This window comes from Zonotrichia leucophrys, chromosome 17 (assembly GCF_028769735.1).
Source record: "Zonotrichia leucophrys gambelii isolate GWCS_2022_RI chromosome 17, RI_Zleu_2.0, whole genome shotgun sequence".
Lineage (NCBI taxonomy): Eukaryota > Metazoa > Chordata > Aves > Passeriformes > Passerellidae > Zonotrichia > Zonotrichia leucophrys.
The window spans coordinates 4,865,154-4,891,742 of NC_088186.1; the positions used below are offsets into that span (position 1 = coordinate 4,865,154).

Consider the following 26,589-nt stretch of genomic DNA (forward strand, 5'->3'; position numbering starts at 1 on the left):
CATTTAAATGGGTTTCAGAAAGAGACACAATGCACCTGTAAATGAGGAAAGCCTGGCTGCTGGAACCCAAAAGTGGAACACTGGTCAGAAAGCAACGGCTCTCCATCCTCACACAAACCTGGTTTAAATTGAATCCTAACTCCAGCATCATTCTGAATCTTTTTGATCATTTCTCCATTTCTTCCTATCACAATTCCAACAGCATACCTGGGCACAGAGACCTGATGGGAAAGGCAAAGGAGTATGAAAGTGCAGAGAACTAGACTGAATGACTCTGATTTTACAAGGAGATGCTCTTAACTTTGAGGGTGGGCCATGTTAGGCAGCTCCAGGCTACAGAACCGCATCTCTTGAGAAAAAACAAACACATGGCCACAAATTCCTTCCCCACTAAATGAACTCTGCACTACAAGAATGCAGCTTCAATTATAAAGTGCCATCTGGGAGTCCACGAGAACTCCTCCTCTTTGCAGAGCCAGACTCAATTCTTCTGGCAAAACCAGAACACAACACATTAAAAAAAAAAAAGCTTACAGGTTACAAGTGCAGTTGGATGACTCCCCCCAGGACCCATCCCACAGGGAGGTTAGCAGAGCACTGAGAAGCAAACGTACCTCTATGCTGCCTCCTCCCATTCTAGCACTGAAATCACTGCGCACGCCTCGGAAGTCTGCCTGATCTTTCTCTCGGATGATCTCCAGTACCATTTCCCTCGCTTGCTACATGGGGAAAGAAGTTACAGTTAGCTTCAAATTCTTCTGCTCGCCCTCCTGGTGTCAGGGCCTCAACGTGGGGAATGGTCAGGCTTCAGGCAGGGGGATCTCCATCTGCTGACAGGAACAGCAGCCTGATTTAGGATTTTTTACCACACTCTGTTCTTGATAGCATCTTCTATGTCTGAAAAAACCTGCCAGGTACACAAGGTGGCAGTTTTTTGGGTGCAATTGCTTCCTCCAGTTTTTCAAAAAAGATTCTTTAACTTATTTTAAAATATCTTTGGAAGTGGATGCCCTTTCCTACTGATAAAACTGACAGCAACACAGTAAGGTAGAAGCTGCTGGTAGCATGGCAGAGGTCATGCCCACTAAGAGCTACAGAGCACAAAGCAAGGAGGCTGCTGGGCACCACTGAGCTCACTGACTCTGAAAAGTTAAACCCAAGTCTGCAGCAATCCAGCAAGACATTTCCTGAGACAAATGGATATTTTTCCTACCTACTGACAGCACTCAAGGCCATTCATAAGCTCAGCTAGTGAAAGTCTACCCTGGAAACTAGCCAACGGTATTCACCAATAAAATAAAAAAAGCCTGTATGTCAAACCCCAGCATTTGTTTCTCTCTACTACCAGTCAAGCTTTTGACATCTTGGTTCCATTTCCAAGCTTGAGGACAGTGGTGAATCTCTCTCCTTTCATTTTTACATATTTCCCAAAGTCCTCAAAGTATTTTTAACAGAAAGAAGCAACTCAAAGACATTTCAGAGATGCCAAGACAGAAATATGGGTGATGGAGAGATTTCAGAAGTATTTGAGGAAGTTAAGAAACACTGTTGCAGCATCCACAGAATCCCACCAAACCTAAGGATTCATCACACTTCTTAAACACTTCCTGAGTGTGCTCAGCCTTAAGTGCCTCAAAGATCTTCCAGCCTGTTCAGTCTCCATGTTCCCTTGAATGGAAGATGTGACAACAGCAAATCTTGCACAGCAGAAGCCACCTGGGAAGTGGCAGCACTGAGAGTATGATTTGGTTAAAAGTAGCCAGACTGTCTTTAAACTCCTTTTGCACAGTGATACCTCCACAGTAAGAATTTCAGGGGGAAAAAAATTAACTCTAAAACTTGCAATAAGAGCTCTGAAAAATACTACCCAAACACTATGCCTGAGCAACATCAACAGTTACAGCAATTTATGATTAGGGAGATCCTATGAAACAGAACTTCTATTGGAGACAGGAATGCTAAGCTAGATTTAAGTACTTAGCAAGTTATGAAAGGCACTTGCTGAGAAGTGGAACAGGCTGTGGCTGAACTTTAATGCTGTAATTCAGGTGCTCCCATCACACTGCAATCCCCCAGTCTGCAGCTGATGGGGGGTTTTTCTCCAAACCACAGGTACATCCACATCTGCAGAACCCTGGCACAAGGAGACTGAGGCACCAATACTAAGCAAACCCCTTGGTTTCAGGAGTTGTTATGGGATTGGTTTTTAATTACCTGCGTCGATTGGCTGTCTGAGGTCATTTTGTGAAAGGTTTGCTGTCTCAAACATGTGATTCAGTCAGTCACTAAGAACCCATTTGCTTGAGTGACACAGAGCTCTCTTTGATTTTTTGTCACACAGACTGGAAAGCATTTCAAAACTACTTTCTCCAAACCCTCCCCCTCATCTCTACTCCTACCCATGTGCAGTATTTATGTGGAGTGACAGCTCCTAAGTCACACTGTAAAACAAACTCTGCTGTTTTAACTTGCTCTACTCAACCTTACAGAACAAACAAAACCAGGAAAGAATATTACATTTACAGCTGGATTTAACTCCATTAGGTGCTCATAAATACAGTCAGGTTTGAATTTCTCCTCAGTTCTCTTGGGGAACCAGTTTGCTTTTGTTACATACCTGTACTTTAAATGCATCTCCAGTAATACGGAGAGGTTTATCTGCTCCAGTAGGCAAAGGACCATCTTGGATCATAATCATTTTCACACCTGTTCGCTCCTGAAGAAAAAGCACAGAGCAATTTTCTAAGCAGAGTCCCTAAAACAAGGGACTAGATTTTGGTTATTAAACATTATGAAGGTCAAACCAGCACCGTTACAGAATGTACAAATTCAGGAACAGTCCTAGAGTGTAAAGGACTGCCAGAAACTGCATTGTTCCTGAGGTTCTCAAACAGCTGAAATCCTTGCAAGAACAACCCCCTCCACCTCAACTGCTGACTTTCCAGCCCTTTCCAATATGTGTAGCTGTCTGCATGTAACAGTTTTTAAGTGACCAGCCTCCAAACTATATGACAGAGGTCTAATAAGGGCACTCAAAACCCCTCCATTTTTGACCCTAGGTGTTTTGCTATAACCCTCTATTCTTTAAAAACTTGTACCAGATGGAGGAATAAAGAACGTCCAGGAACACAGTTTCTACATAACACAACACTTAATTAGAAAGGGGTGGGATGAGAAAAAAAGATGACATATGGCAGCTTTACCACAGACCAGCAACAAAAAGAGAAGCAGAGCACTCTACAAGAGCATGGCTGGCATTAAAATACTGCAGAGCAGAGCAGACATGGCCCTTCCTTGGCTACAGGGATCCCCTCCTAAAGCACACACCAAGTGTTATCTACAGCACAAGGGTTTCTGTCGCAGTTCTGGCAAAACTCCACTACTTGTGTAGCTGGGGCCACACTGATTTTGTAACACGAGATTGGACTTGAGCCCAATCTCCGAAGGCAGAAGAGTAGTCCCTGCTGGAGAAGGTTAGAGCAGTCAAGGCTCTCCATTTCAGCCTGTTCCAGTGGATCTAGAGAAGCTGCAGTAGGGAAGAGAGCCCTCAAGGAAATGCATCTTGCGCACCTGCAACTGTTTTATTGTTTCACCTCCTTTGCCGATGACTAGACCCACTTTGGATGCCGGGATCAAAATCTCCTGAATGGTACTGTTGCCATCAACATCGTTGTGAAAACCAGGTCCGTTGCGACAGCGATCTACAATCTGCCCCAGAAGCCGTTTTGCTTGTCTTGGGAAAAGAATCGAGGGAAACAACCATTAGACAACATTGCTCCACGTGACCAAGAGACCAGGAACCATCGGAATGGAGAGGAGAAGTGGAAAGATGGAGGAAACCATAGTCAGCACAATGTTTGCCCTTCTTTTTAAAATAAACTCTTTGATGTCTATTTTCCCCTATCATGATTACTTATAAGCAGTTTGATTTTGGAAGGGGAAGAGAAAAGGAAGAGCAGCAGCATGCTCTGACCTCTTAGGAAGTTAAGGACAATAGTTGAACTACAGCATTTGGGATGCTTGCTTCAAATGAAGATGCTCTAGGTTTTAACTTTTCTAACACATATACAATAATAAAACTCAAGCTCTGGTCTCCTTCTCAGTCAAGACAAAAAGACACACACTGCTCTGATACTAACACAGCCCATGGATTAACCATTCTCTGATCAGTCACAGGCAACTGCTTTGCTCTTCTCTACCTGCTCTTACCAGCAGCACCAGAACACTGTCCTAACACAGCCTCTGCTCCAAGCAGTAGGTGCTGAAGCTACACCACGAAGCAAGGCAGGGATACTGCAGCAGCCACCAGTGAAAGACTGGGTTCTTCTACTCCTGGTGAGAAGAGACACACAAAGAAGCATTTGGGAGATTAAAGATCCCTTCTCTAAAATCTTTAGCATGTCAGAGCTAACTGACAGGGTTTCCCTTCATCTTGAAGACTCCTATACCAGCACATCCCATTCCTGCCCTTGTCCCACAACCCTTCTGAAAGCAGAAGAAATTCCCTGGTTCCCTGACAGCCTAATGCAGCACCTTCCCCTCTCTCCACTTCACACCAAGCCATATCAGGCACCCTAAGGATGACTGAATTCTCTCTGGAGATTTGAAGAACCAGTACAAACTGATCCCTTTGGGCAGACATTCCCCCAGGGCAGCTCAGGGGATGGTGCTCTGAGGCTGCACTCAGAGCAGAGCACTGCTTGCCCCTGACTTTCTCACAACAAAAGGGAAAAGGTGGAATTTCTGGAAGCCTGCTTCAAATGTTCTGGAAAAGTCCTGGGACATTTTATTTATCTGCCTTCATATTTTGTGCAAAGTTTTTTTAGTGACAATATAGAGACCACAACAGTTAATACACAACATACTTCAGATCAGAAGGGGTCACTTGGAAATTAACCCTGTAAGTTTGTCACTGGATATAACTAATGAAAACATTCCTCACAAAACCCTTCTCAAAGAAGTCTGACACTTGGAATGGTTTCCTTACTTCATTTTCTTTTTCTACAAGTAGCCTGAAAAAACCAGTTCAAACAACCAATTTGTCAAGAATTTTACCACAAAATTAAATTAAATTTCATGTCCATGCTCTGTTTCACAAATTTAACAGTCTTACTTTTAAGATTTACTCATATTTTATTTAAAAACAGCCTTGGACATGACTACCTTTAACTGCTTATTTCAGAACCACAAAGTTTTAACTACACTTCTCCCCCATTTTCCCACAACTGCATCTCATGAAGAATCCCAGCTTTTTACTATTTTGCTCCTGTTCTTAAATATCCTTTGCTAAAGGGGGAAAACCACCTCAATATCAGCAAGAATACACTGCCTGCCCTATGAGTTTGCCAATTATATTTGTTGGGGCTCACTGCTTGCAGTATTATGGTAGAATAAGGAGATTTAAGTACCCTTAGATCTCTTTAGGAATGGAAGGATGATGAGTGTCTTCTCTTTAGAGAGACAATCTTTGCACCAATGTATTTTCAAACGCAACTCAAAGATTTCCAGATGGATTTTAAAAAACCCACCTACCCAAAGGCTGGGGAGAGAAAGAGCAGCTCCATATGTTAAGTGTGTTCCTGTAAGCCTGAGGATCCTGGATCCAGTTCCAGCAGGAGGTCCTCAACTGGTTTGTGAGAGTCTCAAACTCAGCTCCTGGGAAGGGGGAGGGAGGAAACACTGTCCCTAAAGTTTCTATAGGTCTAAAGATAGAAATCCCTGCTGGCTGGCCACGTGTCTCTACCATGCAAGGAGCAGAGAATCAAGACTTGGGTTCAGTCCTTTGCCTCTTGTTGGCAGCAATGCAGAGACAAGCACCCAGTGGGCCTCATGCTGCTCTGCAACAACACCAACAGCTCCAGGGTATCCTGGAGTGGCACCCACAGGCTTTGGAGGCCTCATGCAGCCCTTGTTCAGCTGGAAGGATGCTCATCTCAATAGGAGTGGGGAAGCGAAGGGGAGAAGAGAAGTGCCCTTCAAGAGCTTAGCTCAGTCTCCTGGAAAGCTGCAGTTACTAAACTGCATCCTAGGTGCCCTAAGAGCAACCTCACCCTGAGGAGGGGGAAATTCCAAGGAAATTTCTGCAGAGGAGTCAAACTGCAAGTGGAAAAAAAAGCCTTTGAGGTGCACAGTTTAAAGCATCAGACCAAGAGGTTCTATGCTCCAGAGACCCTCAAGTTTCTCTAGGCCAACATTTGCTGGTGTGGCTAATAACCAAGTAGCACCACTGACAGAGCACAGCATTAGGGAGAAGAGAAAGAAGGAAAAGGGAGAGAAATGAAATCAGAACTCACTCAATGCTCTCTGGTGTCCCAGTGAGTACACAGGGCCTCTCGGGCATCCCACCACTGTCTGCAAAGGAATCAAGGAGAAAACTTGTGATACATGGAATTAAAAATGTGGCAGCTATTTCAGTGACCATGAAGCACCAATGGAAGCACCTCCCACCTGCACACACAGCATGCTAAAGGACTCAAAACCATCCAGGATCAACATATTTAAAATGATTTACTGGATGTCTGCATTCTTTTAAAGCCTTCCCCACCAATTAAAGGGAAGGGTAAAAACTCAGATAACACTGATCAGCAGGGAACAGCAGAGTCTTCCCCAAAGCAAACTGGCACCAAATGATCCCATTTGGACGAAGGGTCTCATTTTTATGATGCAAAGCAAGCTGTATGAAAAGCTGCTGCCAACCCTGCTGAAATGTCCTCTGCCAGGAGCTGGAGCTGACCAGGCCAGTCAGAGGCAAAGCACAGAGCTGAGCAAAGTGAGAAAACCCAGCAGCTTCAGGTCTGAGAACACCATGGATTGTTCATTTGCTCTGCAACCACCTGCTGGTTAAAGGCAGCTCCCTCACTGTTCCCTTCCCAAACCACCTGACCAACCTGTTTTCTACCCTGCTTGGGAGGTGGGTCCCACAACAGCTCTCCATGGCTGTGTATCCATGCTAATGGTGATAACACACCCTGAGCATGGAAAGTGCCTGATCTAATGCACACAACACCCTCTGACATCAAAACCTGTTCACCCACCACACAAAGAGGGGCTTACCTGGAGCAATTTGAATTTTGCAGCCAGACTCTATCTGGATCCGTGAGATCTGTTCTCCTCCCCTGCCGATTACTGCAATGAGTGCAACAAGCATCAGAACAAACTGCTTTTCCTGGAAACTGCACAGCACCTTCCCCCTTTTACTCTGCTGCAGCTTTTTATAAAGGAACAGTTTGACTCCAGGATTGCAGAAGAGTATCCACAGCATGACCAAATTTATCATAGCAGAAAAACATTAAAATACCGCTGAAGGTTATTCTATTTGCTTGGAAAAACAAAACAAAAAAGCCTCTCTTGCACAGGAATGGAAAGAAATAAGCATGATAGAAATAAGGCACTAGTCTGGATGATGCTAGGAGAGTAATTTAAGTACATTTTGTTCAGCCTGAACCAATAAGCCAGTTATTTGGAGTACTAAAGAAGGTAAAGACTTGTTTCTTTATAATTCCTATTTTACTGCCATTTTTGAATGGACATGCTATTTGGCTGTCTGCACTCAGCCAGAACCACATCCTGAAATGCTCTATCAACCTCCAGGGAACACAAATATCCCTCTCCCTTAACTCTCAGAGTTAAACTGCTGTTTCACAACAAGACACCCAGAGCACAGGCTGTGCCAATCACCATTCCTGCCCTTCCCAGACTGCACAAACAGCAAAGCTTTGAGTCAACCAGGTATTCCTGGCTCAGGATGCTCCCAAAGAAGCATCTCAGCTGTGGGGCTGCATCCACCCCTGAATCAGGGTGAGAAACAGAGATGCTGCCTGCAAGCTCCCCTCTCCAGGGCTCCATGTGCAGCACCAGGAGTGGCAAATGAAGAGGTTTGGCAGGAGAGGAGGGAGCTTTTCCTCTGCAGGAATTTGAGTTCCAGTCTTACAGAGTCGGGACAAAACTTGGCGCGCTATGGGGTAATTAGCAGGGCCTGTTATTTTCCTCTTTACTCTCCATATATCAAATTGGAAGGGATACACAGAGAGGCAGCAGTGGAAGAGTCTATGCAATCACTGCAGTAACACATCAGCAGGAGGTGCCATTGAAAGCCAGAGTAATGATCATTAAGAGGAAGAGAGAAATTAGGATCAAGCTTGAAAGAGAACAGCATCAGGAATGCAAATCTAGGAAAAACTCTGGTCTGGTTGTTTCCCTGCAGCAAATGTGTGAGGAATTTAAAATTCTGTTTAACTTGCCTTTGGTCAACTCATATTTTAACATGTAAATGTTGTTTTCTGTCCTCAACTCTCATAGTTTTGCATAATCAAGGTAAAATGTTGCAATGAAGGGAAATAAAGTCACTTTTGACTTGTTTATGTACTGTGCTAATGGGAATTTAAGAGAAAATCACTAAAATGCCCAGGAACTTGTACCAAACATTCTTGTTCTTATTACTGGGACATCAAGCTTTCCAATGAAGCTTGCATCTGGATTTTAAACACAGATCCTCTGTTCCCCATGAAGACAGCATTAAACAAGGCTTATCCAAGGCTAATAAACACAAAAACTTGTGTCAGAATCAACAGCATTCCTGCACAGGAAACACATCAAGAAGCATCAAGGTACTTACTAAATCCAACCATTTTATCAGGCACTTTGAACTCTTCTGTTATTACAGCCCTAAAAAAAAAAAAAAAAAGGAAAGAAAAGGGAAGAAAACCCCAAAGTCATTACAAAGAACAATTTGGAGGAAAACACAGCCCTGCCATGGAGCCTGGGCTCAGCACAGGGGCTCTGCACACACAAGTAAAAGCACATCACTGTCAAAATTCTTTGTTTTGGAAAGGATCTCTGATGGTCACACAATTCCTCCTATGCTGGATCCATTTCCAGTCTATTTCTGGTATCTTGAATGGAGCTGATGGAAGAAGCTCCTTCTGTCATTCTTGCTCCAGACAGATTTACCAAAAAAAGCACAAAGTTTCCTCATCACTGAGCCTGGACCTTCTGGGTATTCTCTTCCCAGGAGACACCAACCACAGCCAGTCCTGACATAAATCCCCCTTCTCATATTCACAGGTCTGGTGGTTTGGGACTCTTTTTCACTTGCTTGTCCTTATCATTATTTTCCTTGGAATTAATAAAGATTGTCTTCAATTATCCTCTGAATTCTTATTATCTCAAGACTCCCACACCTATTGCTCTTTGGACATTTTCAATGTGTCTGCTTCAAAACAAATCACTCAAAGCAGTTTCCTAAGACCTGACCTTAGTCAAGTAGAAAGGAATTAACTTGGATTGTTTTTTTGTTTAGCTTTTTCTGTCTTAGAGAAAACACAACACCATGAACATGGAATTTGCAAATATGCATTATATACAATTTGCTCAGCAATCTAAAAAGAAATTAAACATCTGCATTGTAAGTTCAATGCAGGTTTTGTGGGCAGATATATTAAAATATTGCCATTTTTTTGCTTTAGATCAGTTAGGAAAGTTGTAAAATACACACTAGACTTGATTAGCTAAGTTGCAGATAAAGTGCTAACACTGCCTATCCCTTTCTGGGATGCTCTGGGAGGACATTAGCTTTAACTTAGCCATTAAAAATTTAAGCTTCTACAGCCTTCATGCACATTGTTTGTCCCTTCTGCTGAGGCCCCAAACAGCTGGTTAGGATGGAAATGCACTACCATTCCCCTTCAGGCTAATCCAGCTTTAGAAATGTTCCTCCCTTCAAAACAACACAGAAAATTCTCACGAGCAGGATTTGAGAAAAACTGAGAATTTGACATTTTTATTAGATGCTGAGACATGCTGGATGACAACTCCTACTTGCTTCAGTCCTCCCAAACCATCTTTGACAAAGGAGTCATCCCAGGTCATTTTACATCAACAAAACTAAATAATGACAACAACAACAGTTACATGTGTCTTTGATACTTCCACCTTTCACCAAAATGCCAGATCTTTTTTCACTTTTTCTGCCTTGCCCCTGCCAGGGCAGGGGAAGGAGGAAGAATTTCTTTTTTTCAGTCCTGCAGATTTGCAGAGACCAAATCCAAGTTTCACATCAACTCCTCTTTTTTCAACAGAACAAACAAGCCAGGCTGTAGAAAACCCAAGCTGACAGTTTTTCCACATTCTCAACCTCTGACTTTCTAACACTACTACAGATGGTGGATCAATAAACAATTAGAATTGATCAATAAATAATAAAACATAACCCACTGCTTACCTTTGATGTACCAGGGCCCCTAACTGGTTACCTACTGTGGCAGAGAGAGAAAAAAGGGAAAAAAATCAAAGCATTAGCACGGATAAACTAACTTCATCCCTATAGAAAAAGAGTTCTTACCGTTTCATCAAAAAAGAAAGAAAAGCAAAACAGTAATTTAGGTTCAGTGGCTGAAATGAATGCGTTATGTGCTACAAAACAGGAGGGGATTTCTTGATCAACACACAGCACAGCCCAGTGTCCAGCTGAACACAGGATAGGGAATTGATCCGTGTCTCCCCATGCTGAGAGTCATGGGAGAAAATCCTGCCTGCCCAAATCCAAATCCCTGCAACTAACCTCCCCCCTTCCCAAATGAAACCCAAAGTAGTAAAAAAAGGGAAAAGGGGGGGAGGGAGGGAGGAGGGAGAGAAATCTGAAGGAGACCAGTGTGCATTAATAAACAAGAATAAAAGCCAAGCAGCCTCAGAGATTCCCTCAGTCCAAGCATTGGCAGGGCTGGCACATACTTCTCTCAGTGTCTCTGATCTGTGCTCCATGGAGCCCACTTACACGGAGACCTGTTAAAGGAATAGGGCTGTTCAGTAACCTCGTGGCACCCAAACACTGTTTCAACCCAACAAAACACATGTTCTTCAACACATTCCAGGCATTTCTGCCATGCTAGCTGGTGGTCCAGCCATGATTAGCAATTATCTCCCTTACTGACAACCCTGAGATAGAGACTTCTCCCCCCAGCCCCAACAGATTAGATCTTTCTTCCAAATGTTAATGGGGAAAATATCATTAGACCAACTCATGCAAAGTAGGAACACGAGCCCTGCTGGGCTTCCTACTGGACTTTGCCTGCAGCAAACCAGCTAAAACCCAGACCATTTGGTGCTAACAACCAGTTGAAAGATTATATTGCATGCCTGGAGGGCACAGAACAAAACAAATGAAACTGGCCAACATGTGAGCTGTGAGAATAAAGATGCTGTTTCAAACTACCTTGCAGCAAGCTGCACATTCTTTGACCTGAAATAAATTGGCAATCAGGTGGCAGGGATAGAAAGTGGATGCATCCCACACTGTCTAAATCTGGTAGAAAAATGCATCAAGTTTGTGGCCAAACACTTTACTCAAAGAAAATAGACAAAGAGAGTCAATAGTGTATTTCTGCTGCGTGTCAATACCTCCGTGATAGTTCAGGACCAAAATATTGACAATGTTTCTATTTTATTACTCTCTCCAGCTCAGCGATAAGACAACTGCTGTGTTAATTGACTCATTTAGTTTGTCTTTGCATATTCTCACCCTGAATACGAAAAGCTCTAATTTGATAATTGTGAATATTGCAGTTGAAAAGGAGCTGGTGATGTAATGGGGAATATTTGCTCTGGCTGATAAGCTTCTACCACAGAGCTGAGCAAATACAACCAAACTCAGAATATTTCAACTCCAAGCAGTAGCTCTGGTGGTGTTGGTGTAGAGTGGGGCTGCCACAGCCAAGGCCACTCATTATCAAGATGCCAGAAAGAGTGGTTTTAACCCTGCAAAGGCTGTATTTAAATCTCCACTTCTCATTTCAATTCACCAGAACTGCTCTCTTAGCAATCTGTTCCGCTGCAGCCGCTGCCCACAAATTATGAGACAGACACACATCCTATAATCAACTCCCCAAGTTCATGCAAGGAAGGGAAGAGCCTTCATTTTGTAACACAATCCTACACTTGAAAAAGCCAGCTTTGGAGGGGAGACCTGTACCAGCACAGGGAGTTAAATCAGACAGGGAATTAATGCTTTAGATGAAGGTAGCAATGTCTCTCCATCCCATTCTGAGCTGCAGAATCCAGACTAAGCCATTCACCCCCACAGGGAGGTATCAGCCTTAATGCATGTTTATTGGACAAATTAGTATGGAGAAATTATGGCACAGTAAATGATGTGAGAGGCCATTCCTTCCACAGTTCACAGATAAACTGAACTTGAAGGCAAATGGAGAGAAATGGACATTATTTACTTCAAGTCATTTATGATTTCTCTCTGTTTGAGGGGGAAAAATTGATGTGGCTCCCAGTTCCAACAAGCTAAAGGTCCATTCCCTCTCCAACATGTCCATTTTTCTCTGAAAAGCAGGGACTGACAGAGAGGCAGGGCTGGGGCAGCCACAATTCTGAAAGCTGATGCACCATTCCACTGTCTCCCTCCACACCAAGGAGGGGGCTGAACTCTGACAAGGCACATACATATTTCCCCCTTTTACATCTATTCAGTACAATTTAACTGTAACTGCAGTCATTTCATTGCAAATAAGGAAAAATACTGAATAAAATCAGCACAATTTCCTATTAATGGCACCTGCTGGTTGATAACTCTTCAATCTGCTTTACGCTTCACCTTAACTGAATTCTACCTAACAGACACTCAAAACAAATGTGGATTTTTCTTCCACCCCATAAAACAGAGCAGTGCCTCCCACTAAATTAATGTGCATGATGGGAATATGCAATCTCTTCAGGAATATCTTCATGGCTAGAATAAAATCAGAGCAACACATCTCCTTGAGAGCAGTGGAACAGGGCTGCTTTTCAGACTTTAGAGCCAAAATGGGATCATGATAAATTTTAGAAAGCTACAAAGATTGTTATCCTAATTCTCCATCATTAAATATTGATGGGTTTTTCTTGAATTAAATAGTCAAACCCTAATAATTTTTGTGTGTGACTTCGCTGCAAATCTTTGGAGGTTTTTCCCCTCCCTTAAACCATCTCATTTTAAAAAGTGACCATCTGTAAAGTTACAAATTTTGAAGAACAGTGGCATTTTGTGTATTAAATAAAATCTTTTGCCAAGAGATCTGGACTTTTGCCCTGGTCCTACTGGTGCTGCAGATGTGTCAGAGCACCAGTACTGACTTCCATCAGCAGTAAGGGATAGAATTCCCTTCTGCCCATCACTATTTTCATTGAAAACACATTGGAGGGAAAGAATAAAATACTCTCTACAGCAGGATCGTGTTGTATTTGAGCCCTTGATTCTATTAAAATCAAATTTTATTACACCAGAACAAGTCATCTTCAGATCTGGATGTACCACAGGAGCTTTGGGAGGAGAGAGGAGTGGAGAGAGGGGGGTGAGGCTTCTCCAAGGTCTCTCACCTTTGTTTTCCCAGACTCAAAGGGTGCCCCAGCCTTCAGCTGTGATGCTGCTGCTTAATCCCATGGCTCTCCCAGGACACTCCTTTAAAGCAGCCCAAACAAAGGGCAATGCTCTGTCCATCAGTCTCTCTGCAGCAAACTAGATCCCTGCTTCCTTTGAACAAAAGGAGGCTGCTTCTTTAAAGGTTATTTAGCATTAAACAAACTTATTAATCTCTGCTGATAATTAGAGGGACCTTTTAATTAGAACAGAGGCAGCAGTTGGCCCTTAACAGGGGGGCTGGGGTCTGGCCCAGCAGCAGCCACAGGCAAGGTGCCACCAGGTCTGTCTGCAGCTCACACTCACCTGGCCCCACAAACATCAACCCCTGCAAGTGGCCACAGAAATGCCAGCTCTGACTTCCCAGGAGCAGCACAAATCAACCTGATCCCTTCCCTGCACTACAGCTGTTTGCAGGATTACTTTCTAGTTGTTTCCAGAAAGGGGAAAAAAAAAGAAGCCAGGGAAAAGAGAAATAATCAGTCTCAAGGTCCATCTAACAGCAGAGCCAGGTTACCAGGGCTGATCCTGCTGCTCCTCAGTTCAGATGAGGGTTATGGTAAAGGAAGTGCAAAAAGCACTCAGACATCCTGGTTTCTGATATTATATTAAATCTGTTTTTCCTAGAAATGCTTGAAAAGCAGCTGAATTTGTTTTGATCAACACACTGACACCTGTCTCAAGACCACTTCCTCAGCTGGCATCAGGCAGCCACAGCAGCAGCTGTTTACAAAAACAGATGGGGAGAATGAGATTGTCCTGAAAGACAGACAGTTCTCCTGACACCTTAAACACTTCCTCTGCAGACAATTTTTTCAGCAGTATTAGGAACAGAGATAATTTCCCAAGAGCTGCATGGGGATAAGGAAGCAGTGAGACACATATATATGCAGTATACAGGGAAATTTCCCACCAGATTTGTTTCCAACTCATCCAGAGCAGTAGAATGTATCCAAATTCCACTATAAAATGCACTATAACATTTCTAAAGCATGTGTAACAATATAATCACTTCTTGACAACAACATCTCCAAACTGTGCTTCACAGACAAGCAGAAAATGGAGACAAGTGTGGGCATGAAATTCCAACACCCCTTGTTTGCAGCTAACAGAGGACTAAAAAAATCATCCAAATAGGAAGTGCTTTCCTAATTTAAGTGTCCTATTAAAAGCAACTTCTCTCTTCCAGATGTTTAAAGCTAAAGCTGCATTACAGACATTTAATTACACAGCAGCAAGAGCAGGTAGCCCAAGAGTGAGATATGGACCACACCACAAAGAGATCCAGAGCAAGAAGCACCCACAGCTTCAGGTAAAGAACAGCACAGGAGGATCCCAAATGTAGGGGGAACTCATCACACAGCTGAATCTCAGTACAGGATTTACTAACACCATTAGAAATAAAACCCAACATGACCCAAGCTGAAAGAATTGCTACAACCCTGACAATTCCTGCTTCTTTGTCAAATTCCAGCCCTTTAAAATATGACTTCTGTCATTTCTCACCTTCTCAAAGACCAGGTTTTTGGGAGGGGAGTTGGACAAAGCTATATACAGATGTGTATGAACAACCCAAGGGCAAACACAGCATTTAAAAACAATTACAAACAAGGTCCAGTGCTGAGGACAGGGTGAGCAGAACAAGTGCTGATGCAGGAGTCAGGAACAGCCACTCTGGGAGGCTCTCCCAGGAACAACACCCACCCATGGAGTTCTCTCCAGAGCACAAGAAACCAGCAGCAATGCACTTTTCTAGCCCAGACTCTACTGTACTGACAGGCTGTGTGTCAACACAAACAGGCTCACCACCTTCTGGGGCTCACCAGTGCAAGTTTAAGTACAAAGTCCAACCTGTCACTGAAACACTACAACCAACTCACGTGGTAGCAGTTCCTAAAACCCATTTTGTCAGGAGGTCAGAGCTCCAGTCTGATGAATCAATGACAAACACAGGCAGGGTAAATGTTGTGAATGACAGGCTCCCAGAGGGCTATTTTTACTCCTTTTCACACACAGCCACATCCCAAAGCTCAGAGCTGTTCAGCATTCCTCAACACTGCCCAGCTCCTTCCCCTGCAGAACCAGCACACACCAGCAATGCCAGACCCCTGGCTTCTCAACACAGATACAAAATGTGGGGCTCACCCAGATAAATCCATTCTCTCCTGAACCCCCAAACCAAAGGAGCAGCAGCAACCTGTTGCCCAAATGGAGCCAAGAGCAGAGAACAGAAGTGGGTGGTGGCATGGGCTCAGAAAACAGTAAGGGTGGCAAGCCAGAGGCTCCACATGAGAGAAGCTTCTCCCCATGCAGCAGCATGTTTTTCCAGACTGAGGAGCAGACATGCAGCTATTTTCAGCCTTTGTATCAGACAGAAAAAAATTCTTTTCAAAATGAAGTGCTGGGCAGCAGCTTGGCTTATCTCCTCAGCACTCCTGAACATGTTCATGGGGGAGAGAATCACCCTGCAGGGCTTTGAGTGTCAGGAAAAACACCAGAGGAAAACAGCAAAAAGGAAGACAAAGCCATGCCCATGCTTTTTATTTCTTCACAAGAAAAGGTGAGCTCTTTGCATCTGTACAGCAACACATAATACAGTTTAAACACTTGTAACAATGCATATCATTACATTAATAAAGCCTAAAAAACTCTATTTCGAGTTCTAGCATTTTTGTTAGAACTCTTGTTCTAATAAAGGTAAGAAACTAGTAGCTTATTTTAAAATTGCAACAATTCATAAAATATTGACTTATGACAGTTACCAGTTATGGTCCATACAATAAACCATCCTTTGGCTATGGCCAATTTTAAATTCTTCAGAGATTTCAGAATTCTCAAATGTTAATGGAGAAAGCACAGCTAAATATTGGAAGTTTCCTTCCAATTTGCATCACCTTAAATAAATATCTTTTCTCCTTAAAATTCAAGTAAAAAGCAACCAGAACTTGACAGCAACTCAGCTCCTGGGCTGTGATTATTGTACACATGGAAAGGAACATGTGTAATGCTGTCCCTACACATTCCCTGCTCTCAGAAAAGAAGGGAAGAACATGTGCTGTGTACACCTGCTGCTCTATATGTGGGCTCCAGAACAGACCCAATGAACAAATCCTCCTCCCTCAACTACCACAGACTAAGATTTAAATGACACAGTTTGTTTGCTGATTCCCACCAAAGAATTGCTTCACATTAATACTAATGCCTAAGAACACTGGGCAATCTAGGTAAGAGTAAACAGCACAGGGCATCTTGTACAAAATCTCTACACACAGAAAGCTGCTTAAAACACAACTGCCTCCATAGATGGATTTCAGGAGCTGCATGCACAAGACTGAGTAACCACAGGCAGCTTACCTCCATCATCCAGGGGCCGTTTCTGCACTCCATAACCGTAGACTGAGGGGTCCACAAGTGTTGTAGAATTATTCAAGTGAGGAATATCTCCAATTTTAGCAGCAATCTATAAAAAGGAGATAAAAGCATAATCAGTCACAACTAAATGCTGTTTCTCCCAATAAAGCTTTGACCCCAGGCCAATCTTCTCTCAGGTTGTTACTGTATAGGTGGATTTGTAACAAGGTGCTTCATTTGTAAAGCAAACAGTTTTCTGCTTGCTTTTAATATTTGCTTAATTAAGATCATATTCACCCAGTTCCTCTTCCTGATCATAAGCAGCCCTGGAACATTACATTCAGGATTATTTACTCAATGGATAGCTGACAAGCTAAATCTTGCTAGGAGGAGGGTTCAAACCAACCCCCCAACTTTGTCCTGGAGCAGCTGTGTGGGAGGACATGTGCTCCCTCCTGCATCCACGCAGATCCAGGCACACAGAAATGCACTCACACCCGTGGGGGAGCAGAGGAGAGTGCAAACACAGCACAAGGACAGGTTTGGGAGCTCCCTGTCAGAGACTGGATCACTCTTGTTTGCTGTGTGGGGAATAAGCCAGTGGGCAAACTATCAGTGCAGAGCTGGTTTCCATTTCCTGCAGTGGTCAGTGCAGCACAAACACAGCCAGTGCTGCCTGTGCCTCTGCTTCCAAGCCTTGCACAGGGGAAACTGCCATTCCCTGCTGAGCCAGGACACCAGGAGTTTATTCACAGCAAAGAGGAGAGGCAGGTAGCACAGTGAGGGGACTGAGGTAAGCAAATAAACTGAGACACATCTAAACATCACTTAATGCAAGAGAAAAGTGAAGCTCAGCTCCAGTGACATCTGGGGAACAGCTGTACAGGTGGGTGCTGACAACACAAGCTCTTCCAGCTGCTCTCTGAGCTAATTATCAATTTTCTATCAGAAAACCACCCCAGAAACACTCAGGTGCATTCCCTGGGTGCTGCACCCCATTTCACCCTCACAGGACAGGCAAACTGCACTGTCACAGCTCCCCTTGCCCACATAAAGTATTCTGCTGTAATAAGCAAGCACAGAACAAAGCAGTTACAGAACAAATATCATGTACACTGTATGCTACAGCACTTGCTGCCTTTTCCAGCAAAAATAAAATCATTTCATCAAATCTTTACCAAGAGACTGATCTCACTCCATTATAACTGGGTTTCACCAGGGAATAAGGAACAGGAGCAGATGAAAGAGCATTTTACACCGAGATGTTTTTAATGACCAATATATCTAAAGATTTCTAAAATTTGCATTTCACTGCAACAGCAAGACATCTCCAGCAGCTCTGGTTGTTGACACTATTTTCTGCTGCAGTGGAACAAACAACTGCCCAAGATGCAGAACCACAGGGCACTGGAAAAAAGCTATTTGAAATAATCTTGGAAGATTGGGAACATTGCTTTTAGAAAGAGAACAGCAAACATTCTGTTCAATGCCTTCCATGAAAAGGGCCCCAAGTTTGGACCATTTTCTCCTTATAGTCCATCCTGTCTTGTCTCCTTTTGGAAAGTCAGAAACTTTGCTGTGTCAGGAATGTCAGAGCTAGAGAATAAAATCTTCCACTGGTACCAGCTGCAATCCTGTAGTGCAGTTTTCATGACAAGCATTGTGTACAGCAACATCTCCAGTAAATCCCCAGCCAGCTGGTTCTGAAAGCATTAACACACCTTGTCCTGTCCAGGAGGGAGGGCCAGGTGATGCTTCACTCTTTTGATAAAAGTTGTACTGCATCCATGGATTCAGCCCTTTCCCCTCATGTTTGGGATGAACAGAATTTCAATGAAATACAAAAAGCAGAAATGTTTTCTGACTACTTCAATGCTGAAATGTAAATTTTAAAATGTATTTTACAGCAATCTATGAACAGTTTTCATACAGTAACTTAGACTTAAAAGAACAGTGTCAGGTATAACACACTCTGACATATTCTGGGATATTTAATTTCAACACCCTATTCAAGAAATCTTTCTGTCAGTGGTTATTAATCATGACTTACAAGCTATGGATGATCCTTTAGAGGTGAAATCACTCAGCACACACTCCAGGAAAATCAAAAACCAGCCTGAAGTACAAAGGTGTTCAGGACCTTTGCTGGCACCAGGGCTGTGTCCTCCCACCTCAGGGAGCTTTGTGATCCCCAATGATCACCCTGGCACAGAACCCTCCAAGTAAAGGGCAAAGCAAGAGTGTTAAAGCAATTTTTACATTATCAGCTTTTAGGATATTTTCCTTTCTCCCCCCCTCTCCCTTTATTTAAACTTGCACCCTTATCTCTAAAGCCTCCCAGCTGCCACTGGATTAGAGGCAGACAACGGTGCCACCTCACCACAGCAGGAAAATGCACCCAGCAAAATGAAAAGTTGAGCTTTTAAAGTACATGGAGCAGCTAAAATGCATTTTAACATCTCATGCTCAACTTAAAATGGGAAGCTCAGATTTTATGACAAGTTCAGCAGGGAAGTAAGCACAAAAATTAGGACATGGCAAAAGCAAGCAGACCCAGCCCTTATCTGCCTCAATGACCTTGAGTAATGTACTGCTGTTAGCCACTGCTTTTGTCCTGCTCCATGTCAGCCTTAGGTTTTTTTCCTCCTTTTTTCTTCCCCTTAAACCCAATGCATCCATTTTATCAAGCTCTGAAACACACTGGGGAAAAAGCATCACTGTTTCTGCATCCCAAAATAAAGCTCTGCAACAAAGACTTCAAAAAACAACACAAGCCTCAGCTGCAAATTGCACTGATAAAGCCAAGAAAAACAAATTAATCCATGAAGTTGTGTGAGAGATATAAGTTTTCCTACACCTTGCACTTCTGTTCTCCCATACATTTAACATGTATAGAAAAATGACAGTACAAAATACAGAGTAATACAAAACCACTTTTAAACATGGAGCTTCTTTGCTAGGCACACTCAAACACAAATATCTGCAGAATTTCAAGAGAACAGGCCCAGCTTCTAAGAAAAACCTCTCCATGGTGCCCTGCAAAGAACAGCAACAGATAAAATCACCAATTCTAGGTATTAGCAAGATAAAAAAACCCCAATAAGGCACTGTCATCTGACCCTTCAGACTATTCTGGTCCTTGTGCTGCTCCTCCCATTCCCTCAGCAGAACCCTTGAGTTGGGCTGACAGACATTTCTCCAGAGCTCTGCAGAAAGCAATAAAACCATCCACAACCATTCCAGCTTCTTGTCACAGGTTTTCCTAAATACCAGAGTAACTGGCAAAGCCTGAATCTATTTGAGGATGACCTGAGAAAGGGGGTAGAGAAAAGTTTGTCCAAGACCCCTCCATCAGCACAGAAATGAAAGTCAGAGCCTGATACAAAGAGGGATTTCAAACACAGCCTGCTGACTCTCAGGCAGTCTCAGGATATTCCCCATTTCTGAGGTAGCCAGGATGGCACATCACAGGGTCACCAAGCCTCAGCAAGGCACTGTTTGGTCAATAAGAACAAAACTTAAGGAGAGTCTGAGAGAAATTCATTTTAGTCCAAAGTACAAGCAGCTCTGCTTATTTTCTGATCCCACTATCCAAAAGGGGAGCAAACATCCTCTCTCTCTCTCTCTTCCCACCCCAAAGCCAGGGAGCAGCTGCACAGACCTGTCCCCACCTCAGAGCCACCAATCCACTTGGGACATGGTGCAGAAGTTGCAGGACAGAGCAATTCAAAGTCCCAGCACTGCCTTGAAAAAATAATCATTCATAAATCCCAAATATTTCAGAGTCCACAAAAAATCCAAGCAGGTCCTGCACAAATGCTGAAAGCAATGCAAGGTAATTTCTTTCAAATCTATTCCAGGTTTCTGTTTTATATTCCCATAATCACCTCACATCCCAGTGGCTCTGAGGAATGCATTTTCCTTGAGTCAGGGAAGTCTTCCTTGTCCTTGTTAAGATGTTCAGAACCAAGCTCTGTATTCCAGAGCCTGATTGCAATGTTGTGGCTCTCATGAGAACTGAATTTAGCAAATTTGATTCCTGGTCTTGCATGTGACACAAAACCTTGAAAGGTTCAAACATCAAGGCAGGGATGAGCAACCCATAATGTAAAATCCTGAATTTCTTTCCTCTGCTCCCTCACTCCCTCAGAGCAAAAGGAATACTCCAAAAAGGCCAAAAGCTGTGCCAGATCAGTACAGCTCAGGCAAACACAGCACCAAACCCTTGGTGAAAGCTCTGCCATCACCTCCAGAGAAACATCAGGTGCAGCTGCATTTCCATTTTCTCCTGATTCTCAGCCAGGAAGGTCCATCACAGACTGCAGGGTGCTGAGGGAAATATCCATCACCTGAGCAATGAGGAGCATTTCAGTGACATTTGGCAATGAGTCACTAGTGACAACCTGGTTCTGTGCAAGAGAAAACCACCTGCTCTCTCACCCAGCCTCTACAGAACTCAAATCAATTCTTTTCACTGGGGAAGGAAACATTTCAGCCCTCCAACACCTCCTTTCATCCCACAAACCCTAACAGAAAAAAAAAAATCATATTCAACAGGCAGCAAACAACTCACTGCACAAAAATGTAGGACACTGCTCTCCCACAAACACGTGCAGAGCCCACATTTCCCAACACTCTTGTTGCCAGGCTGAGAGACAGCCAGAAGGTTGCTGCTGGAATCTTCCAGTTTTGGGCTCATGGAAACCCAGCAGGTACAGAATAACTGCAGCAAGTATAATGAACTTAAGAACAATCCAGAATTATTTACTGTTTATAATTCCATCTCCCTCATGCAGGGGTTGGGGTCTCACAGACTGCTCCTACAAACATGATGAGAGCAGTGAGGCAGCTCCAGCTCAGATCCATTTGCAGTTTGAGTTCAGTTTGTGCTGTTGGAGCCCAGGATGCTCTGAGGCATCACCCTTTATACACAGAAGGGTTTGGGGTGGGAGGGATCTCAGAGCTCACCCAGCTCCACCTCAGGGTCACCTTCCACTGTCCCAGGTGGCTCCAAGCCTTGTCCAGCCTGGCCTTGGGCACTGCCAGGGATGGGGCAGCCACAGCTGCTCTGGGCACCCTGTGCCAGGGCCTCACCACCCTCACAGGGAAGAATTTTTTCCTAATATTTGACTAAATGTCTCCTCTTGCAGTTTGAGCCCATTCTCCTGATGGAAGAATCCAGTTCCTCTGCAGCTTCCCTGCAGCCCCTTCAGATCCTGGAGGATGCTGTAATGTTCCCATTGCACCTTCTCCTCTCCAGAGAGCCCCAGCTCTCCCAGTCTGGCTCCACACCCCTGACCAACCTCATGGCCTCTTCTGGACTTGAAACACTCACAAAACAATTCCAACCAGCTGCACTTCAACAGCAAATAATTATTTTCTTTTACATAAATGAGTTATTCAACTGCTAACAGGTGGCAGCGTTATCAGATATTTAAATAAGATGTTTTTTGCAATGAGTAAGATAGAATCAGGTCAGACAAAAGCAGCTGCAGCACTCTCAATTGAACTGCACCAAGCACAAAACCCAGTCTGGCTGCTCAGACACCACATTTCAAGGACAGGGGCTGCAAGAAGCAAGGCCTGGCTCACCCTGCAGCAGCTCACACCCACCAGCCTGTGCTGAGAGGGAAATCAGTGGCCCCAGAGCAGCTCCAGTGTCCTGGGAGGGGCAGGGTGTGGGTCTGCAGCACCAGGTGCCCCTGGGCAGGCTGCACACAACAGGGACTGGCTGCCCCTGATTCCCAGGGGAGCTGGGAGTGAGGGGACAGCACCCACAGGGAGCACTTGAGAGGTCTCAGGGTCCAGCTTGGCTCCCTCAGAAGTTTGTCAGTGAAATGACAAAGTCTGGGCCACAGGAGGGGATTTCTCCCACCTGGAGAGAGCAAAGGGTCTCTGAGCAGCTGCTGCTGGCACTCAGCTGTGTCACAGCTCCTGCATGTGCAGCCTGCTCAGAGATGAAACAAATCCCTGAGGCAGACCTGCAACAGAAGATGGGAACAACAGGCACAGCACCCGTGCTGGGAGCAGCAGCTTCTGGTTCTGCAGCACCTTCCACAAGCCAAGGAGCACACCAACACCTGGAATAGCCTGTGCTGAAGGCAAGGGTGGTGATTCCTGCAGGGCTGGGCACTTGCACTGGAACTTCCCATTTCAGCACTGAGCAAGCTCATGGATTCCTCGGGGAGCACCTCAGTGCCCCCTCCTCTCTCCCTGCAGGGAATGCCAAGCTCCTGCTCTGCCCAGGTCTGCATGCACAGAATCAATTAGCTTGGAAAGGATCTCTGAGGCCATGGAACCCAACCTGACTGATCACCACCTTGTCAATCAGAGGATGTCACCGAGTGCCACATCCAGGGTTCCCTTAAACACCTCCAGGGATGGGGACTCCACCACCTCCCCGGGCAGCCCATTCATGGCTAATTCCCTTTCTGGGAAGGAATTCCATGCAATGCCCAACTAAACCTCCCCTGGCATGGCTTGAGACTGAGTGCTCTTGTGCTGTCGGGGAGATGAGTCCGACCCCACCTGGGCACAGAGAGTGACACTGTGACAAAGTTTCCCTGAGCCCCAGCTGGGGACAGCTTCCTTTCAGGGAGTGACACTGTAACAAAGTCCCCCCGAGGCTGCTGTTCTCCGGGCTGAGCGCCCCCAGCTCCCTCAGCCGCTCCTCACGGACACCCAGCCCAGCCCCTTCCCCAGCCCCGGTGCCGCTCTCCGGCCGGTGTGAGACCCGAACCGGCACCGCCTCAGCCCCGCCAGAGCCCGGGGCCGGAGCCTGCGGGCCGCCCCCTCCCGCACAGCAGCGCCAGAGCCCCGGCACCGAGCACGGCCGGGCTGTCAGACCCCGCCGCCCCCTCAGGGCTCGACTCTCCCGGCACTGGGGCAGCGGCCGTGCCCCGCCTCCGCTCCGCGGCCTAGCGGCGCCCCGCGCCTCCTCCCGGCCGCCCCCGGCCCGCCGGCCGGCGTCTCACCTGCCGGGCCCGGTGCAGAGCGTCCACGAACCCCTCGGGCTTGATCCCCACGGGCGCCGCGTTCTGGCTCTGTCCCTGCGCCAGCTCCGCCATGGCCCGCGCCCGTCCCGCCGCTCCGCCCGGGGCCCGCGCCCGGAAAGGGAAGGAGCCCCCCGCTTCCGGCGGAAGTGCCCCGCGGGGGCGGGGCCGCGAGGGGGCTCGCGGTGAGGGGCGGGGCCGCTCGCGCGCCGAGGGGTGGGGATGGGGGAGAGGGGTGGGGTCAGGATAGACCACGCCCACAGGGACCCCCGGGACCGCCCCCGGGACGGACCCGGGGACACTGAGGGGACAGGGATGGGACATCGAGGGGACATGAGGGAGACACGGAGGAAACAGGGATGAGACACGGCGAGGACAGGGATGGGACAGGGCTGGGACACCGCGGGGACCGGCAGCGCCGCTGTCCCGGACCCTGCTCTGCCCCTGACAGCCCCTCCCGGCCTGTGACATCCCATTCCTGATCGTGCCATCCCATCCACACCTGTGACATCCCATTCCCACCTATTCCATCCCATCCACACCTGTGACATCCCATCCCTGCCTGCTCTCCGTGCTCTGCCAGTACCATCCCATCGCCACCTCTTCCACCCCATCCCTGCCCGTTCCCTCCCACCCCTGCCCTTGCCATCCCATCCCTACCTGTTGCCATCCTCTCCCTGCTCATGCAATCCCCTCTGTGCCCTCTCTGTGCCTGTGCCATCCCATGCCAGGCTGTGCCCTCACTGAGCCCCTCCCTGGAACACGCCTCCCATCCCTGGGAACAGCTTCCATTCCCTGCCTGCTTTGGTCCATGTGTTTGAGGTTCCTGACTCACATGGCCATGGCTGGACACTGCCATGGTGTTGGTGACACTTTTTGCACAAAGATTCTGGGCATGGGGTGCTCTGGAGGTGCCCCCAGGTCTGGTCCAGCCCCCGCTCCTGCCAAGTGGAGCAGCAGGAGATTCTGGGATGATGATGCAAGGACCAGTTAGTCAAGGATTCATGCAAAGAACATGCAAAGCTTGTTCCTTGAGCAGGGCCCGACACAGCCCTTCCTGCTGCTTTTTGTGAGTGTCATTTTTGGGTGATCCCTCCCAAAATGCTGCCTGCACCCAGCTCCTGGCCTGGCTGGGTTTGCACACAAGGTTCAGTGACCCCACAGCCCATTTCCCAAAGCCCTGAGTAGGAAATTCAACACCTGAGGGACGTCCCACAGAGCTCTGCGCTCCTCCTTGGCTGGGTCTTGCTCTTTCCAGTTCTGTGCATCCCATTTGTGCCTACAGGAGCAGGAATTGCTGAGCTGATGGAATGATCTGGGGTGCAGAGTCTGCCCTGGTCACCTCACAGCAGTGGGCTGCCTGCTCCCCAGCTTTTCCTCCTCTCAGAAGCTGGGGTCATTTTAAGCAAAAAGTCCATTTGTTTTAGGAAAAGGGACACAGCCCATGGGGGAAGGATTTTAACCACGGAAAGGTTTGGGTTTGGGGGACTTTAAAGCTCATCTGGTCCCACCCATTAGACACCTCCCATGAGACCAGGTGGTTCAGAGCTCCACCCAGCCTGGCCTGGAGCTCTTCATCACCTGAGATGATCTCCACAGCCACCCCATCATCTTCTGAACGTGATGGAGGCAACACCTCCAGCCATGCCCAGGGCTTTGCTTCCTCCTCTCTTGGGAACACCCAGAGGTTTTGGATTCAGGGAATTTTCCCCTCCTGACTCTGGCTGGGAAGACCCAATGTGCTCAGCACCAGCTGCCCCTTTTCCCCTGGGTTTATCCTGGATGGGGGATCACCCCAACAGCCCCACCTGGCTCTCAGGGGTGCCCTGTCCTGAGCAGGATCCACCCTGTGACCCTCCAGCTAATGCCAATCCCAAAGTGGCTGCAAAGGTGACCAAACCTGCAGCACAAATCCACCAACACTGTGACATAGGCAGGGAAAAGCTGGAACCTTCCCCACCAGACCCAGAGTGATGCTCAGGGCTGTGAGAGCTGAATTTTGGGATCCCCAAGCCCTGGTAAGAGATGGAAAATCCTCCTTGGCACTGGGCAGGAGCAGCTGAAAAGGACCAGGCTGCTGGGAGGGTGACAGCCAGCCTCAGCACTGGAGCTGGCAAGAAGAAGACATCAGGCAGTGATTGAAAAGAGGGAAATTACAGGCCTTAAACACTTCCAGAAACAAATTTCTGATGTAAATCTTCCTTTTAGAGGAATAAAAAAATAAAAAATAAATAAATAAAAAGCAAGGGAGTGATTCTACGCCTCCACCCCCAGCTCCCCCCTCTCGAGGCACACACATACACCTTTGCACACACACACTGAAATTAGTTGTGACAGCTGAAATTCTCCTCTCATCGGATGCTGTTTGACAGGGTACTTAAAAAAGGAGGAGGGAAAGGGAAAAAAAAAAAAAAAAGGAGAAGAAGAAGAAAAGGGAAAGTGGTTTGGTGTCGCACGGGGGAGGCAGAAGGGGGGTGATGTGCTGGGGGGTTTCAAGTGATACAAGACGCATAATTCAGCCTTCTTGGATTGCAAAAGCTCCTCTTACCTAAAGGGCCTGCTGCCTTTATTTTTATCCAAATGGCTCAATTACTGCAAAGCCCCACAGAGAAAATTATGGATGTTTGCCTCTATTTTTCTCCCCTTGTCTCGACAACTGTAGATATTTTGTTTTCCTTCTTTCCATCTCTTTTTTTTCTCTTTTTTTTTTTTTTCCTCCCTTGTGGTGGTGGTGATGGTTGTAGGGGGTAGAAGGTGGCTGGGAATGAGGATGGGGAGATGTGGGGGTGAGGGGTGGCGTGCTGGCATGTGGTGGCCCTGCCACCATCACACACCTTGGTGCTCTCT

General features: G+C 46.1%; 1 protein-coding gene across 5 annotated transcripts in view; it reads right to left on the reverse strand.

Moving 5' to 3' along the window:
• FUBP3 (far upstream element binding protein 3) overlaps positions 1-23,838 on the reverse strand; it is a 38,875-nt gene extending 15,037 nt beyond the window's left edge. For 3 of the 5 annotated variants that reach the window (XM_064727529.1, XM_064727527.1, XM_064727524.1), the window contains exons 1-11: positions 23,725-23,838; positions 16,754-16,859; positions 10,729-10,779; positions 10,220-10,253; positions 8,615-8,664; positions 7,054-7,125; positions 6,294-6,351; positions 3,571-3,733; positions 2,618-2,716; positions 615-719; positions 119-221 (exon numbers count right to left, since the gene is read on the reverse strand). In XM_064727529.1, the coding sequence (XP_064583599.1) occupies positions 119-221; positions 615-719; positions 2,618-2,716; positions 3,571-3,733; positions 6,294-6,351; positions 7,054-7,125; positions 8,615-8,664; positions 10,220-10,253; positions 10,729-10,779; positions 16,754-16,859; positions 23,725-23,817 (934 nt within the window). In that variant the 5' untranslated portion in view covers positions 23,818-23,838. The remainder of the gene's footprint in view (positions 1-118; positions 222-614; positions 720-2,617; positions 2,717-3,570; positions 3,734-6,293; positions 6,352-7,053; positions 7,126-8,614; positions 8,665-10,219; positions 10,254-10,728; positions 10,780-16,753; positions 16,860-23,724) is intronic. The other 2 variants (XM_064727525.1, XM_064727526.1) reach the window with 2 other exon arrangements.
• Between the last annotated feature and the right edge of the window lie 2,751 nt (positions 23,839-26,589).